The sequence below is a fragment of the Phyllostomus hastatus genome, unplaced genomic scaffold (genome assembly GCF_019186645.2).
Source record: "Phyllostomus hastatus isolate PE091 unplaced genomic scaffold, TTU_PhHast_1.1 phas_scaffold_385, whole genome shotgun sequence".
NCBI lineage: Eukaryota > Metazoa > Chordata > Mammalia > Chiroptera > Phyllostomidae > Phyllostomus > Phyllostomus hastatus.
The window spans coordinates 15,674,500-15,693,046 of NW_025334026.1; the positions used below are offsets into that span (position 1 = coordinate 15,674,500).

The following is an 18,547-nucleotide window of genomic DNA, read 5'->3' on the forward strand; positions in this document are numbered from 1 at the left end:
GCTCATCATTTACTAGCTGTGTGGCTTTAGGAAAAGCACTGTAACCATTCTGTTTCTTTGTTTTATGTCTCAAATGAGCACATCCAATAACATACAGGGTTGTTGATGTTTAAATCAGGTGGTGCATAAGAAAATACATGCCAGTTATTATTGTAAGGACAATAGAATAGTTAGATTGGGGGAGACCTTGGGTTCTAAGCTGCCTACCAGTTTTGGGAGACTTACTATATTGTTTCCAGGCCTGAGGCAATCACTGAACTAGAGGAGGGATCTTGGGTGTGTGCTATTACAGTTCATTTTTGGTGAGAAGGACAGAAGTTGAAGGTGACATCATTTTTCTCCTTAGATGGCATTTAGATAAATCCTACATGTTCTTTTATTTTTGTGGGCAAGAAGAAGAGGGAACTGGAGCAGATGGCTGTTTCTCTCAGGTCCTTGGTGGCCTTTGATGTCTGTTGACTTCTGAGTCATCTGTGACTGGCTGGGACTATTATGGGAAGTGGTGATCCCTGTGAGCAGCTTTCTGTAAGGAGGTCATCATTCAGTCCCACTCCTTAGACCTTTAGCATAGAGTATAGGGTCTCTTCCTGGGGGCTGTTGTGGACAGGGTGGCAGGGAGGTGCTGATGGTGAGGTCGAGCTGGCATGGACGAGGGAGGCATAGAGGACACCATCAACCTGGGTGAGAACAGAAAGAGAAGGGGCTGAAGTGGAGGGGAGCTGACCCCATCTGAGAACAGTGATCCCACACCTAAGAGCCCTGCCGGTACCACAGTCCCCCTATATGTCCACCCCACCTTCTCCAAGCTTCCCTCTAATTCTTTCAGGCTCTAGTCTGAGCTGCTTACCTTTGGGTCCAGCTTGGGGTCTTCATGTTGTCCTAGGAAAAAAATCAAGATGTGCCAGGGTCAATGGCACAGCAGCCAGGGTAGAGAAGTGGGTGGAGGGCTCAGCAGTGAGGTCATCTGCCAGTTTAGGACCAAGGTCACACAGGAGGGATGGGAGAGGCAGGGGAAAGAGGAAGGGTGTGGGGAGAGAGTGTGGGGAAGAAGGAAGGGCCAAGGTGGAGAGTGGGCAGTGACAGTGGTAGAACTGACCTGTATTCCCAATGTTCTCATACTTCTCCTCAGTGTTATGGAAGGATCCCCTGCATGGGAAGGAGAGGGTGGGAAATGTGTCAGAGGCTGAGCAGACAAGAGCTAAGGCCTGCACCTGGCTGGTGTTCTTGTGGGAGGTTCTGCGAGCTGCTTGGACATACTTGGAGGGTGTAGGCAATGGTTTGAGGCTCTCAGAATTGGAGGCTCTTCCAATGCCTGGAAGAGCGTTGAAAGGCGATTTGTGGTGCAGCCCAGGAGAGGTCCCTGAGTGCCAACAGGAAGAGGATTGTTCTAGGGAAGCCACTTTTGTAGGAAGGGGGCACGGGAGGAGAAATTGGAAGGGTGAGTTCCTGTCCCCTGTGCTGGCCCTGCCTTGGTTAAGACTGGAGAAGGAAAACCAGGAGGCTCATGTCATGGCCTCTGGCTGGGTGCTCAGGCCTTGGTCCCCAGGAGGAGATGCCATCCTGGGAGGGGAGCCGAGGAAGGCAGCTGGCAAAAAGTCAGGGAGGCAGAGAAAGGAGAGAGGGAGAAGGGTGAATGTGGAAATGGGAAGAAGGATGGAGCAAAGGAAACTGGTGGGAGGGAGAAGAGGACGGGAAGGGCACAGAGAGGAGGCCAGGCTGGGAGCTCGGTGGGGAAGGTGCTCTGAGAAAAGGCAGATGTTAGAGGTGATGGAGGCCACGAATCCCGTGGCCCCTCCTGGCACCTCAGCAGGGAAAGGCAGATTGGACAATGAGCAAGAAAGAGGGAAAAGTGTGGAACAGGGAAATGCGTTTGGAAAGGGTAATGTTCAAGGTGGAAAGAAAACAGGATGAACAGAAGGAAAAGCTGAGAATTGGCCACGAAAGGAGGAGAAAAGGGGATACTACAGAAAGAGAACTGGGAGACACTCTGGGAAAGAAGCAGAGAAACTGCTGGAACACCTAGGTCCACTGTTCTTTATTTTTATTTTTTGCTTGTTCTTAGGAGCCGAAGCCTCCAGAAATAAAGAGCCCAGCCTGTTAGGGATGTATGAGGATGTTACTAGGAAAGTCAAGGATGAGAGCAGCTGTGAAAGGGTCTCTCTCACTGTTCTCATAACTACACCTCTTGTTTCCCAGAGCAGTGCCCCCCACTTAGAGGACAAGCACTTACGTGTCTGGGGCTCTTGCTTTAGTCTGCAGAGCTGTAGAGGAATCGATAGCATGTCAGTGCGTCATACATGAACAGTATCTCTCCTCCTGTCTTCTCTGCTCTGTCCTACTCTGACACCACCCTTGGATAAACCAGGGCAGCAGAGCAGCTCTGCTGAAACCCATGTGAAAAGGGCCTGGGACTCAGAGCAAGCACCCAGCTGGCACCCTAAAGCCACCCACTCCTGTCTTGCTATTGTCCTCAACACCAAATCAGGAAAGCTCTCTGCACCCAGTGTCCCCTTCACCCTGCCCGTCTCCCTAACTTTCTCTCTGTTTCCTGCCCCTTTCCTTGACCTCCCTGCAATCCCCCAACCTGCTCCCTCCACTGCTGAGCCCTGGCCACCCACCCCTCACTACCCTCTCTTGTCACAGGCACCATCGCTCCCTCCTGCCCTGACAAACCAGCTTCTTGTCATTCCTTCTGAGTGGTGGCTCCTTCTCTTTCCCACCTTGTGAACCTCATGTCTGGAATCTGTGTTTGCCCTGCAGCCTGTTCCTCTTTTCCACTGAGGACTCTATTACCTAGCCGACCCCTCTACCCCTGCCCCACAAACACCCTATCCCCCCTCCAGATCCTCCTCAAGTCTCTACAGCATTCCCCAGGCATATGGTCCCTGGTTCACACACATCCTGTCCACTACCAACCACCCTCCCTGGGAGGTGTCATCACCCACAGGGACAGTCCTCTAACATGCCAGACTCACTCATTCCCCCCCAATTCCAATGACCTCCACCTCACTCAGCCATACCCTGACCTTTATTTTTTTAATCACTGCGAATGAGAACTCTAAAACTACATGCTAGTGTCATTTTTATGCTGCAACTTTCTTTCCTCCCAGCTCTCTTTTGTCACCTTCCCCCTACACCCGTGCTTTGACCTCCCTGAGCTCTTGTCCCCTGACAATGCACTTTCTTTCAGGTTACCTAGAATGTCTGCGAGTCCTCCACTCTCCGTCTGGACCCTTTTACCAGCTCCTTGACCTCCTGAGTTCCCTTGTCCTGCAACACTGAGCCGGCAAACCTCCGATCCTGCATGCGTCTCTGGCATGGCATGCTATTTGCTTATCTAGTATCCATTCACCTCTTCTTTCTCAGTTACAGAACCTTGATTTTATTTGGAGTGGCCATGTGCTCCCCTACAGATAGGTGTGGGACATATGACTAAACTCTAACCAATGAGATATAAGGGGACATGCGGGTAGGACTTCCAGGGAGGCTCCTGGACTTTAGTACATTTTCTCTTCTCCAACCCTCACCCTTTCTCTCTAGAGGACAGATAATTGGGTCATAGCCTTTTTGTCCTTTCCTCCTTCCTCCTGTTTCCTGCTTGGATTCAGAAATAATGGCTGGGATCTTAGAAGCCACCTTGGACCACAAGGAAACAACCTTCAGGACAGTGAGGACAAAGGTGGGAGCCTAAGTACCTATGGACAGTGGGTTCTGCAATCTGCCTCCAGATCCTTTTATAGACGGGGGAGTGTGTGTATGGGGGGGAATCCTCTGTCTTATTTAAACCATTGTTACTCGTGGTCTCTAGTGCTGACTGGTGAACACAAGCCCTAACCAATAAGCCCTAAAGGTTTCTAAACTGCATGGTTAAATACTGCCGAGGAAAAACACAATCATGTGCAAGGATGCTTTTACAGATTTATGGCTTCTTATCTGAGTCAAATCTGTTAATTACAATCTTTTGTTTCGTTGGTGACTATGTCACATTTTTTCTTCGTATATGATCCTTATCCTTACTTTTAGAAGAAACCACTGTGGTGTTTTCTTTATAGAGTATTAAAAAATCTCATTTTATAAAAAGATTTTATTTATTCATTTTTTTTTTTAGAGAGGGGAAGAGAAGGAGAGAGGCAGAGAAACATCAATGTGTGGTTGCCTCTTGGGCACCCTGTACTGGGGACCTGGCCCCTAACCCAGGCATGTGCCCTGACTGGGAATCAAACTGGTGCTCCTGTGGTTTGCAGCCCATACTCAATCCACTGAACCACACCAGCCAGGGCAACAATCTCAATTTTTATGAAGTTGAATTTGTCAGTATTTTTATTCATTGCCTTTCAGTTTTATGTCATGCTTTGAGAGGTCATCTCTATACAATGGTTTCAGCACTACGTATTGAATTACTCATCTTTTTCTATTAATTAGAAATTTTACCTTTTAATTTACTAAATTCCTTCATATATTTGGGTCTATTTTTATCTTGTCTATATTAGAGTTTTTTCTATTCTTCCATCACTTTATCTGTTATATATTTATCTATTATATGCTGGTGTTGCATCACTTTAATTATTGTAGCTTAAAAATTATATGTTAATGTTCATCTAGTGCTTACTTTGTGCCAAGGTCTATTCTAAATGCATTATGTTTAACTGTCACGACAACCCCCAGGATAATTACTATTATTATCCCTATTTTACTGATGAGTAGGTTGAGGCACAGAGTAATAGCACCTCCAGAGCTGACCCAGCCAATTTGATGGCAGGCAGTCAGATTCTATGCTCTTCACCTTTGTGCTTTAATATCTAATGGGGGAAACCTTGTAGCAAATTTTTAAAAGTAATTTCAAATCAATTTTGATGCTGTTGGGGCATAAATAATTAATGCCTCTAACTGTGCTCTCTTTGAGCTGTTAACACATACATCCAAATTTCTGATGGACATCTCTACTCAGATGCCATACAGGTATCTCAAACATAACATACCCCAATCTGGAGGAAATGTCTTTCTCCCCCTAAAATGTGGCCTTTGAACTCCTAAGTTCCCTAATTCACTTGGTTTCATTATAGCCTTGTTCACCCAAGTTGTAAACATGAGATTTTTTCCTGCTCCCCCGTCCCTACATTAATCCAATCACCAAGTCTCACTGATTGATTCCCTCTTAACCTTTTCCAGAATTCGTCTCTCTCTGCAGATCTGCATATCTGCAAGGCAAAGTGAGGTTGCCTCTTGGCTGCTTCATGTCCTCTTCTCCCATCGTAGCACCTCCTTCATAGCACTGAGCTACTTATGGTTACCAGAATGGTTTCCTTTGCTTGGAGGAACAGAGATCTCTACAACACCCTCACCACTTCTGTGGCTAATTCTTTTTTTAATTCTTTGACAATTTTTGACAGTGTTACTTCCTCTGGGAAGTCCTCCCTGCTTCCTTTCCTTCCTCCCAACCTACCATGGCTCTTTCCAAGTGAGGCAATCAGCCCATGAGGCACCTCATGCCCCCTCAGAGTTATGTGAGAGCAGGGCCTCTGTTTTATTTGCTTATATCTCCAATTACAAGCCAGGACTAGAAAGGGCACCCCACTAATGCTGGCTGAGCTGAGCCAAGTGCCTGTCCCTTCTGTACCCTCTCCATGAACCAAATGGCGAGGACTGATGAAAATTGATTAAGTCAAGAAACAAGAACTGAAAAATGATCAGACTTGTGGCAAGCAGTCGGTCTGGAGTACTGGTTTCGACCTTGGTCACTTACAGACACAACTTGAGGAGACTGTTAACAATGCAGATTCCCAAGCCCAGAGCTACCCCCCAGCAGGGATCTGCCTTTTTAACAGGCACCTGTGGTCATTCCGATGCAGGTGGGTTCAGAGAAACACCTGGTTGGGAAGCTTGGGGAGAGAGTGGGATCTTCGACAACTTACCTTTCCTTCTCTTCCACCTGAGGCAGACCAACATTCCCAAAATTGCAGTTATGAGCACAGCACTGGCCACTGCCACCCCAACTATAGCTCCTGGAGTCAAGTGCCAAGACCCTGAGCTCCTCTCTTTCTCAGAGACATTGACGCCATCTGTGGTGGAGGTGATGGTGCTGGTGGGCCCCTCTGTGGGTTTCTCGGTGGCTGAGAAGACATGAGAAATAAGCAAATCGTCCCTTGGAGAACTGGAGGTATCTGAGTGAAACTGTCACATCCTGCTCCCTAGTTCGGGGAATATTGGGTTCAGGGAGCAATCCTCTGAGGCTCTCACACAGCAGGGGATTAACAGGGTGAAAGGCTGAAGGCTTAGAATATACATCACTCAGTTTACATCCTGACTCTACCACCGATCAGTGCTGTGACCTCAGAACCTCACTGCATCACCTACAAATAGAGAACTAGATCACAGGATTAAAAAAAATTATTGTGACAAAAGCCATATAACATAAAATTTGCCACTTTAACCATATTTAAGTGTACAGTTCAGCGGCTTTAAGCACATTCACATTGTTGTACAATCATCACCACCATCACCTCCAGGACTTTTTCATCTTCCCAATCCGAAATGCTGTCCCCATTAAACAAACAACTCCCCATTACCCTCACACCAGCCCTGGGAACACGCCCCCCCCCCCCCCGCCCTTCTGCTTTCTGTCTCTATGAACTTGGCTGCTCTAGACACCTCACATACCTGGGATCAAATAATATTTGTCCTTTTATAGGATTGTCTTAATAAGTGAGAAAACATCTGTAAAGCACTTAATACATATTTGAAATATGTTTTTAAAGTTACTTTAATATGAACTTTAGTTCATATCATGAACTTAAAGTTCATGAACTTTAGTTCCTACAGATTGTACTTTTTAGATGTTTAATACACCATTAAAAAATAACATAAAACTAAGCCACAGAAAAAAATTCTAATTCTAATAAAATCTTTAGGTTACCATGGACCAGATTCTCTGTCCACTCTTGTTAGAAATAAAAGGGTAATTAGTAATAAAAGGGTAAATACCATCTCTCAACTAAGATAAACTATTTTAAATTCTTAGCAAAGAAATATACAGGGTCCAGCACAAATAACGCCCCTTTTTATTACAAAATCGCAAGCATGTAATTCTGTAACATAATAGCACACTCAAGCACACCATGTGACATTTTAGGTGAAATGTTCAAAGTGCTGTCCACCTCCAGAGAGGCATTCACGTGCCTGACCAACCACACTCATGCAAGAGTTGCTTCTGCCGGACCCCGCACATAATAACGCGCTATTTAGAAAAGGGAAACCAGAGCATCTGAAACTTGTATGATTTTGTTAACCAGTGTCCCCCAATAAATTCAATAAAAAGGTAAAAATAAATTCTAAAAAAGCCAGAGCAATACATATTTCAAAAAGAAAAACTGGAATATGACTAAAGCTGCAGTCTAATATTAAGTTTATAGTGCTAAATGCTTTCATTATTTAAAATGGGAAGACATTTTTAAATGAATGAAATTTTTAAAGAAAAAAATAACCAAAAACAGAGGGGAGTGAGCCCTAAGGAAACTCATAGTTTGAAAGTAATGGAAACATATGACAGAATAAATTTATTAGGAAACAGAATAGCAAAAGGTTTAAAAAATCTAGGAAGTGGTTATTTAGGGGAAAAAACAAGAAAACAGACAAGACTCTTGCAAACCCAACAATAAGAGTTTGTTTAAGTTGTGAGTGAGTGAATGCCCACTTATAGGTTGATAAATTAAAAAAAAAACAACACTGAAATGGATGATTTTTGGAAACAAAATTTTGTAAAAAATGGGTTTATAAGTAGTAAAGTTTAACTGATGGGTAGACAAGGAAGTGAGAATGCTACTAAAGAACTATCTTTCATTACGATTCTAAGCTTGGTGGTTTTATGGGTAAACTCTAGTAAAAATTTAAGGAACGGATAATTCCTAGACATTAGTTTCCAGAACATAGAGTAATACAGAAAACTGCAATTCTCATTTATTACATAAAATGATAACTCTTATCCATTCATAATTAAAAAAAAATGAGTATTAAAACAAAAGGCTGTTTTTTTAAAAAAAACTGATCTGAGTAGGGGAAAATACCCAGTATTGACCCAATGGGAGTCAAAGTTGACACAACCTTTGGGAAAGCATTTGGGAATGTCTATCAAAGTGTGAAATACCCACACATGCTCTTAGACCCAGTGATTTCGGTGCTAGGAATTTGTCCTATGGAAATGCTGGTGCAAGTGTTGAAAGGTCTGTGTTTAAGTGTGTTCTTTGCGGCATTGTTGCGATATGGTAACAACCTAAATGTCTTTAAATAGGAAACTGATTAAGTAAATTATGATACATTGCTACAATGGGATAGATGCCACTCAGTATTATTTTATATTAGTTCCAGGTGTACAGCACAGTGGTTAGACAATTGTGTGCTTTACAAAGTGGCACCATACATAGTTATTAGATTATTGACTTTATTTCCTATGTTGTCATTTACATCCTGTGATTATTTTGGGTCTACCAAGTTGTACTTTTTAATCCCATCACCTTTCTCACTCAGTCCTCCATCCTCCCTCCCATCTGGCAATCATTAATCTGATCTTTGTATCTATAAGTCTGTTTCTATTTTGTTGGTTTATTATTTTGCTCTTTAGATTCCACACACAAGTGAATGCATATTGTATTTGTCTTTCTCTGTCTGACTTATTTTACTTAGCATAGTATCCTATAGGTCCATCCATACTGTCACAAATGGTCAGATTTCATTCTTTTTCATGGCTGAGTAATATTCCATTATATACTGGTATTTATGCCACCACTTTTTTATCCATTCATCTATTGATGGACACAGGTTGTTGCCATATCTTGGTTATTGTAAATAATTTTTCAGTGAACACAGGGGTGCATTTATTCTTTTGAATTAGCATATTGGGTTTCTTTGGCTATATACCCAGAAGTGGATACATATGTCTATTTCCATTTTTAATTTTTAAGGAACGTTTACACTGTTCTTCATAATGGCCACACCAATCTTTATTGTCACCAACAGTGCATGAGAGTTCCCCTTTCTCCACATCCTCACCAGCACTTGTTTGTTGATTTATTGATGATAGCCATTCTGTCAGGTGTGAGGTGATATCTCATTGTAGTTTTAATTTGCATTTCTCTAATAATTATATCTTTGAATATCTTTTCATAGATCTATTGGCTATGTGTATATCCTTTTGAAAAAGAGTCTATTCAGGTCCTCTTCCCATTTTTTAATTAGATTGATTTTCCAATGTTGAGTTGTTATGAGCTCTTTATAAATTTTGGACATAAAGCCCTTATCAGATATATTATTGGCAAATATTTTCTCCTAATCAGTAGGTTGTCTTTTTGTTTTGTTGATGGTTTCCTTTGCTGTGCAATAATTTTTTTAGTTTGATGTAGTCCCATTTGTTTATTTTTTGTTTCCCTTGCCTGAGGAGATATATCAGAAAAGATATTGCTAAGGGAAATGTCAGACATTTTACTGCCTATGTTTTCTTCTAGAAATTTTATGGTTTGGGGTTTTACATGTAAATCTTTTAATCCATTTTGAGCTTATTCTCACACCTATCTGTCCAGTTTCTCAACACCATTTATTGAATAGACTGTCTTGACCACATTGTATTTTCTTGCCTCCTTTGTCATATATTGATTGACCGTATAGCTGTGGGTTGATTTCTGGGGTCTCTACTCTGTTTCATGGACCTATATATTAGTTTTTATGACAGTACCATGCTATTGTGTTTATCATGATATCAGATAGCATGATACCACCAACTTCGTTCTTTCTCAAGATTGCTGTGGCTATTTAGGGGTCTTTTGGGGTTTCATTTAAATTTTTGGATTATTAGTTCTAGTTCTGTGCAACACGCCACTGGTATTTTCATAGGCAATCATTTCATAATATATGTAAATCAAACCATCATGCTATATACCTTAAACTTATACAGTGATGCATATTAATTATTCCTCAGTAAAAATGGAAAAAATTAATAAGTTAGCATGCTAAGAGGGACTTGTAAATAACATTAAAAATATTTGACCCTCACTGCTGGTCAGTTTGGTGGCACAGGTAAATGTGGTACTTGCCTCCTTCCCACAACCACATCAAAATTACAACTAAACTACAGAACAACCATTATTCAGAACTGCCTGAAATCTGACTGAATGGAAGTCCTACAACTAGGGAATTAAAGAAGCCACACTGAGGCTGGTAAGAAGGGCAGAGTCTTGGAATGTGCTGGCCCCACACTTATGTGTGGCAGATAAAAATCAGGAAGGATATCTTGGCTGTGGAGGTCCCACCTGAGGAGTGAGGGGTCCGAGTCCCATACCGAGTCCCCCAGCCCAGGGTTCCAGTGTCAGGAAGAGAAGTTCTCATAACTTCTGGATATAAAAACCAGTGGGGATTGAGGCTGAGGGAGACAGAGGGTTTCTTGAGTCCCAGGCAATTTCTCTGACAGGGACTGCACATGAAATTACTTGGACTCTCTCTCTCAGAGCTCCAACACTGGGGCAGTAGCTTGAAAGGCAACAGAGACCATATGAGGAGGAACTGAATTATCTTGCATCAGGACATGAGCTGGGGGGTGACTTTCCCCCAGGAGGAAGTGCTGACACAGACCATTGTTCCTTTTGTGAGCCCTCCCCACACAGACCTAGCAGGTGGGCACCATATCTGGGATTCCATCAACCTGGCTCTCACTGTTGTCCCTGCCCTCTTGATTCCCTGATGCACTCCTCCACCCAACTTTTGGGCTCACCCAAGCTGTTTCCAGTAGTTTTTCCATACAAATGTCCTGTCTTGGCTCATGCTTCAGGTTCTCCCGAAATTTCTCAAACAAGCAGTGTGCCTCAGTGTGCCCCATACCTCTTGTACTAGCAGCAGCTGGTCTTGGCCCAGGACTAGCATCAGCCAGACTTGGTTCATGGCCTGGCCTTGCCTGGGAACCTCCAAGCCTAGCACAAGTAGCAGCCATCTGCAGATTGCTTTGTGGCTTGTGCTGGGTGGACACAGGCAAAACACAAGCTATGGCTGGCCCAAGTGTGCCAAAAGCTAGAAATATAAATGGATAAGACTGAGCATGCCAACAGGTAGCAAGATTATTGGGTAGGAAAAAAAAAGCACTCCCCTCCCTAATTCCTAGCAGAACTGTGGGCTAGGACTGTTGATCAGGAAGAGGAGATGGTCTTCAAGACATGAGTCTAGCATTCTCTCAGGTTGTGTGGCACCTGAATAAATCTTTTCTTTTGTACCAGCACCTGCCTCATGAGTTTGGCTTTTGTTGTGGCAGGCAGCTAACCTCTGTTTTGTTTGGTTACAGAGGAGAGTTCAAAATATTGGTTACAAGAATGCTCAATGAACTTAGAGAGAACTCCAACAGCATAAAAAAGAACCAGTCAGAAATGAAGAATATACTAACTGAAATGAAGAATAATTGACAGGGAATCAACAGTAGAGTAGATGAAGCCAAGAATCAAACCAGCAATTTAGAATACAAGGAAACAAAAAACACCCAATCAGAATATCAAAAAGAAAAAAGAATTTTTAAAAATTAAGATAATGTAAGGAGTCTTTGGAACAACTTCAGGTGTACCAACACTCACATCATGGAGATGGTGGAAGGAGAAGAGAGAGAGCAAGAAATTAAAAACCTATTTGAAAAAATGACAGAAAGCTCCCTTAACTTGGTGAAGGAAATAGACACAGAAGTCCAGGAAGCACAGAGAGTCCCAGACAAGATGCACTCAAAGAGGCCCACACCCAGACACATCGTAATTAAAATGCCAAAGGTTAAAGATAAAGAGAGAATCTTAAAAGCAGCAAAAGAAAGGCAGTTAGTTACTTACAAGAGTGTTTCTATAAGACTTTTAGCTGATTTCTCAACACAAACTTTGCAGGCCAGAAGGGATTAGGCAAGAAATATTCAAAGTGATGAAAAGCATTTTTTCATCTGCCTGTGGGCCCTCTGTATGTCCTCCTTAGAGAAGTGTCTGTTTAGGCCCTTTGCCCATTTTTAAATTGAATTGTTTGTCTTCCTGGTGTGGAGTCATGTGAGTTCCTTATATATTTTGGAGACCAAACCCTTGTCTGAGGTATCATTGGCAAATACATTTTCCCATATGGTTGATTCCGTTTCCATTTTGTTGACATTTTCTTTAGCCATGCAGAAGCTTTTTAGTTTGATGTAGTCCCATTTGTTTATTCTTTCCTTTATATCCTTTGTCCGAGGGGATGTGTCACTGAAAATATTGCTGCTTGGAATATCTGAAATTTTCCTGCCTGTGTTTTCCTCTAGGACTTTTATGGTGTCATGACTTATATTTAAGTCTTTTATCCATTTTAAGTTTATTTTGGTGTATGGTGTAAGTTGGCGGTCATCACTAGCCATTAGAGAGATGCAAATTGGAACCACAATGAGATACCACTTCATACCGGTCAGAATGGCCATCATAAACAAATCAACGAACAAGTGCTAGTGAGGTTGTGGAGAAAAGGGAACCCTGGTACACTGTTGGTGGAAATGCCAACTGGTGCAGCCACTGTGGAAAACAGTATGGAATTTCCTCAAAAAACTAAGGATGGAACTGCCTTTCAATCCACTGATCCCACTGATGAAATTATACCCTAAGAATCCTGAATCACTAATTCAAAACAACCTATGCACCCTAATGTTCATAGCAGCTTTATTTATAATAGTCAAGTGCTGGAAACAGCCTAAGTGCCCCTCGGTAAATGAATGTATCACAAAGCTGTGGTACAGCTTTGGTACATTTACATGATGGAATACTATGCAGCAGAATAAAAGATGGAACTCCTACCTTTTGTAACAGTATGGATGGAACTGGAGAGCATTATGTTAAGTGAAATAAGCCAGACAGTGAAAGACAAATAACATATGATCTCACCTATGAGTGGAACCTAATCAACAAAACAAACAAATGAGCAAAATAGAACCTGAGACTTGGAAATAAAGAACAAACTGACATAACCAGAGAGGGTGGTAGAAGGAGATAATGGAGCAAAGAAGAGGAAGAGGCAAGTCAAGGAACGTGGATAGAGGACTCATGGGCAGAGACAATGGGAGGGTGTTGACTGTAGAAGTTGGGGGGACAGGGCAGGAAAGGCCAATTGGGAAAAAAGCAGAAAAACTGTAACTGAGCAACAACAACAAAAAGTTTTAAAAAAATCCATAGTATTTACATAATATCTATAGTATTTAGATGATATCTCTTTAAATTAGTAAAAACTTAAAGTGTGATTGTATTAAATTGATATTTGCTTCATCATAAAAAACAACAATAACAAAATGATGAAAAGAAAGGACCTGCAACCAAGACTATTCTGCCAGGAAAGCTATCATTTGGAATCAAAGGACAGATAAAGAACCTCACTAAAGGAGTTCATCACCACCAAACCAGTCTTATGTAAAATGTTAAAGGATTTTCTTGAAGAAGAAGAAGAAGATAAAAAATGTGAACAATAAAATGGAAATAAATACATATCTATCAAAATTGAATGTATAAAACAAAATAAAGGAACAAGCAGAACAGAAACAGACTCATAGATACAGAGATCATTTTGACCATTGCCAAATGGGAGAAGGGTTGGTAGGGTGGATGAAAAAGGTGAAGGAATAAAAAGTACAAATTGGTTATTACAGAATAGTCATGGGGATGTAAAATACAGCATAGGGAGTACACTCAATTATATTCTAATAACTATATATGGTGTCATATGCGTGTGAGATTTATCAGGATAATCACTTAGTAAGTCATGTAATATCTAACCACTGAGGTGTACACCTGAAACTAATATAATAATGTATGTCAACTGTAAATGAAAATTTAAAAATGATTAAAAAATAAATTTAAAAAAATGACCCTGTCAAAAAACAAACAGTGAAGCAGAATGGTGGGACCAGAAATGCATGTTATCCCACAAACAAATTTAGAAGCCAGATCTATGAATCAATGAAAAAGAGAAAAAAATATTCAATAAATCAAAAAATTAGATTGGGACAATTGAGTACTTTCTTGGTATAAAGATCAATTTAATTATTTGCCTCCCATAATATACCAAATAAATTCTCACTATATTAAAGCATTTTATTGTGGAAAAAAAACATACAAAAGTTAGAAGAAATTAAAATATTTTCAACCCATAGAGGCATATGGGATTTTGGGCTTAGAAATGAAATTAAAAAATTACAAAGGATAATACTATTAGGTTTCACTATAAAAGAAAACATCTGTATGTAATAAAATTAATAAGCCAACCACAAAGTTATCAATTATATTTACTGCAAATATTCTTTTAGTGTGATATCTGTTTTTTAAAAAAGATTTCATTTATTTTTAGAGAGAGAGAGGAAGGGAGGGAGAAAGAGAGGGAGAGAAAGATCAGTGTGTGAGAGAAACACCAACTGGTTGCCTCTTCTGTGTGCCCAAGGATGGAATGTGCAAACCAGGCACGTGTCCTCACCAGAAATCAAGCCAGTGACCTTTTGCTTTGAGGAATGATGCCCAACCTAGCCACACCAGTCAGGGCAGTGTGATGTCTTTACTTTATGGTATTTGGATTAAAAACATTTCTTTTAATTACTTTCTTGTGTTTTTTTTTTAAATAATGAGCATGAATATCTTATTAATGGCATGAACTGAAAAATTAATTTACTGATAAAAACTTAAACTAAATGCGACTCAAACAGAAAAATGAGAAAAGGAAGAATTAAGAAAGAGGAGGGCCCTGGCTGGTGTAGCTCAGTGGATTGAGCGCGAGCTGAGAACCAAAGCATCACAGGTTCAATTCCCAGTCAGGGCACATGCTTGGGTTGCAGGCCATGGTCCCCAGCAACCACACATTAATGTTTCTCTCTCTCTCTCTCTCTCTCCCCCTCCCTTCCCTCTCTAAAAATAAATAAATAAAATCTTTAAAAATTAAAAAAAAAAGAAAGAAAGAGGAGGGATCTAAAAAGAGACCAACTCACTTAAAAATGGCCATTTAAGAAGCTATGGGGAAGTGCCGGAAGTATAAATCCAACACTGTTGGCTTAATTCAGGTTGTGAGCCACTTTATAATTGATCTAAAACCAGCTCTGTGGTCAAGACATAGCAGTGGTTTACCCAGGCTGGAAGGAGTGATTCATCACTGACATAGTTTAGAGTTGCCAGCATGAGCAATTATAAAAAGTAAATCAACTTACACTGCACCCCTTTATGCCTGGGCCTGGAGAGAGCCCCTCCTCCACTGCCCTGGAGACAGATAAGCTCAGGTTCAAGTTCCCATGCCCCAGTGAGCAGTTAAGGAAGACCTGTTAATGCAGCAACCCCATAGTAGGTTAAAAATAGGTCAAGACAACAGGATGATAAAGTCAGTAGGTGAGACTGAGAGGCTAATGGTTAGGAGAGAAGGCTGTGGGGTTAAACTGGGTTCAGGTTCCACCTGTGCTGTGATGGTGACTTTGTGCAGGTGAGAACCTTGGTTTGCTCCTCTGGTACAGGAAGACGATAGTGGTACCTACTGTTATTGAGGGGTGTGGTGCAGATTGATTAGGAAGATGCATGCCAAAGTATTCAGTCGGGATGCGGTGCACAGTAAGTGGGAGCTGCCCTTATTGCTGCTGCAGAGGGGCCTCTAATGACCAGGACAGAGGCAGAAGGGTACACACAGGGGTTTCTTTGGGGGAGGTGAGGGCTCGGGGGTCACTGTGAGAGAAAAAGGGCACAAAGGATGGAGATGGGGAAAGAGAGGAAAGAGATGGCACTGAGGTGAGAGCACTGAGGGCCGTGTCCTGGGGAGCAGAGGAGGGAAAGGAAGCAGGGAGGTTAGAGAAACAGGTGGTGGGGTGTTAACAGGGGCCAGGCCAGGGGTGTCCTCAGACCCTCATTGGGTATCTCCTGTGCATGCCAGGCTGAGCTCATGGCTGTGGGGAGACATAGACATGGGGCTCACTGGGGCTCAACACACAGGCACATGACAAAGGGAAGGCAGGCCACATCCTGGAAAAGTCAAGTTCACCTGCAGGACTTGGGGCCAGGGCAGGGGGCAGGGCTGGAGCCCCATCTTGGAGCAAGAAGGGAGGACAACCAGGGAGCCAGGAAGGGGCTGAAGACTGGGGACGGGGCTGGGGGCTGGATCTGAAGGGGACAGTGAGGGGGGGTGGGCAAGGAAGGCTGCCCAAGTTTGGGGAGATTATGGTGAGAATGGTAAAGCTGGCAGAGGCCTGGGAAGGTGTCAAGAGCAGGGAGAGGATTTGAGAGAAGGGTCAGGAAGAGAGGTGCCTGGACCAGTCCTGGGGCAGGAGGCCACCAGAGGCTGGGGCAGCAGGACTCACCTGTGGTGATGGTGAGTTTGGTCCCCTCTCGGGACTGCCACTCTTCCACAGGTCGTCCTGTCCATGTGTTCACATGAACTTGAACTCGGCAGAAGTATTCAAACTCGTCCTCCTTCCGCAAGTTCGAGATCTGGAGGGAGCCATTCCTCTGGCCCTTTGTCCAGAGCAGGGAGAGGCGGCCCTTGTAATCCTTATGGGTGAAAGGCGGGGTTGAGTTGTAGATGAACTCCCCATGGAAGTGTTCCCTTCTCCAGGATATTCTCACCCTGGGATCCCTGGCTAACTTCCAGGAGTAACAGAAGGAGAAGGGGATGTGGATGGAACCACCCACAGAGGCTGAGAGGTGCTTTGGTTGGCCGACTTCATAAGCAAGGCCTGATTTACATTTTGCTGAGCCACCTGGAGTAAGGAGAAAGAGGGAGAGACTTTGAAGCCACTTGGAGAGACCAAAACATAACCCCAGACTGCCTGGAGCCTTCACCCATGGGCAGAAGTGTGACAGGTGGTATGTCTGGCTCTCTGGCTGTGTGTCCCCCTTTCCAGGCCTGGGGTAGAAAGGAGAGTGAGGGGTGTGGGGGACCCAGCACTGTGAGACCAGACCACCCCATTGCTTGTTGTGGGTCGGAGGCCTAATTGGCTACCCCAGTAGACCCCTTCTCCAGATGCCTGGCCACAGGCCAGAGGTGGGGGGCTTCCCTGTCCCCCTAACCCTGGACAGAACCAGGCGGTCCTGGCCACTCACCAGCCTGCAGAGATGCTGGCAGCAGCAGCAGCAGCAGGGGCAGCAGCAGGGGCAGCAGCAGGGGCAGACCCATCACCTTGCTCTCCTCCTGGGGGTGAGAAGACAAGCAGAGCCTCTAGGCCAGAGGGGAGCCCCAGGGAGAGGCTGCCCTGGGGGTGGTCTGACAACTGGGAGGGGCGGGATCAGGCTCCTTCAGAGGGCTGAGGGAGGGTGGGATCCTTCCTCAAACACCCCTGCCCCAGAGTGACAAGCACTTCCTTCCTCCATCTGGCTTCTTCTTTTCCTATATTGCAAAAGGGCCTCCCTTGCTGTCAGTGAAAAAGAACCATAATAAAGGTTCCCCAGTCCCCATCTTCACACTGAAATGTGTGGTCCTGACTTTGGCTGCCTGGGCCACCCCCCTCCCACCTCAACTGCCTGTCTCTGCCAGGGACTTGCTCATCTCCTGAGTCAGTCTCCAGCTCTGTCTTTCTCTCCCTCCTTTTCTCTGCTTCTCTGGGTGCCTCTCAGCCTCTGTTTCTCTCTCTCAATCCAGGGGAAGTGGTGGCAGCAGGGCCAGCTCAGGTTCTTCCAAGAGAGGAAAAGCAGCCCTGAAGTCTCTGCCCAGCTACAGCCCCTTAGAGAGAGTAGGAGGGAGGGACGCTGATGGAGACACCCTCAGTCCCCAGCTCCAGCCCCAGGTGCATCCAGCTTGCTCTTGGCCTCTGGCCCTCCCCTGAAGTCCCCAGGCAGAAACAAGATCCACAGCCCCCATTCTGTTCCCTCTGTGCATCTCACGCCCTCTCTGAAGTTAAGAGGTCAGAGTGGTTTTACCCTTCCATCTCCCCAGAGAGGGCTGTCTGGAGGCCATGCCCTAACCCACAGAATTCAAATCTGGGTCTGCAGGGTCATCTGTCTTCTCCACTTCACATCTGAGGTGACCAAGACTCAGAGAGGGAGTGCCCCAAGTCCATGACTCTCAAGTCATGGGTCCAGGACATGAATTACAGTCTCTGTTTTTTTTCATTCTCACCCCAGAACATCTTTTCATTGCTTTTAGAGAGAGAGCAAGGGAGAGAAACATTGATCCAAGAAGCATTGATTGGTTGCCACACACATACCTGGAACTGGTGATTGAACCCTAAACACAGGCATGTGCCCTGACTAAGAATCGAACCCACAATGTTTTAGTTATGGGATGATGCTCCAGTCAACAGAGCCGCACCAGCTAAGGCTCAAACTCCAGTCTTGTGAAGTCCATGAACCTTCTGTCCCTTCTGGATGCTTCTACATGGTTGCACCACAGAATCTCTAGGCCTGGGCATAGGGTGCACAGCTCTGGAGGCTGAGCTCCAGGAGGCTGCATTTCTGTAATATTCCTTAGGTGATTCCATCCACAGCTGTGAGACCCTGGCCAATCTAGAGTGGTCCCTGGTCAGAGGGGATTAAGACTCAGAGCAGTAAATGGGTCACCCCAGGGACAGTCCTGGGACCATCAG

The 18,547-nt window shown here is 43.9% G+C and overlaps 1 protein-coding gene across 1 annotated transcript; it reads right to left on the reverse strand.

The window, feature by feature from the left end:
• Positions 1-56: 56 nt before the first annotated feature.
• Positions 57-17,253, reverse strand: PILRA (paired immunoglobin like type 2 receptor alpha). Its single transcript, XM_045819659.1, has 7 exons — positions 17,070-17,253; positions 16,328-16,726; positions 5,913-6,110; positions 2,231-2,261; positions 1,097-1,146; positions 848-879; positions 57-677 (listed from the first exon to the last, which is right to left on the reverse strand). The coding sequence occupies exons 1-7, from the start codon at positions 17,140-17,142 to the stop codon at positions 555-557; spliced, it is 906 nt and encodes a 301-aa protein (XP_045675615.1). The 5' UTR covers positions 17,143-17,253; the 3' UTR covers positions 57-554.
• Positions 17,254-18,547: the final 1,294 nt, after the last annotated feature.

Bases quoted from the DNA above. Each gene is read 5' to 3' on its own strand.
- PILRA (XM_045819659.1), bottom strand. From the start codon at position 17,142: ATGGGTCTGCCCCTGCTGCTGCCCCTGCTGCTGCCCCTGCTGCTGCTG. The intron at 6,111-16,327 runs GTGAGTCCTGCT...ATGTCTTCTCAG, and splicing joins CAAACTCACCATCACCACAG to CCACCGAGAAACCCACAGAG. The intron at 678-847 runs GTAAGCAGCTCA...GTTCTCACCCAG, and splicing joins ACCCCAAGCTGGACCCAAAG to GTTGATGGTGTCCTCTATGC.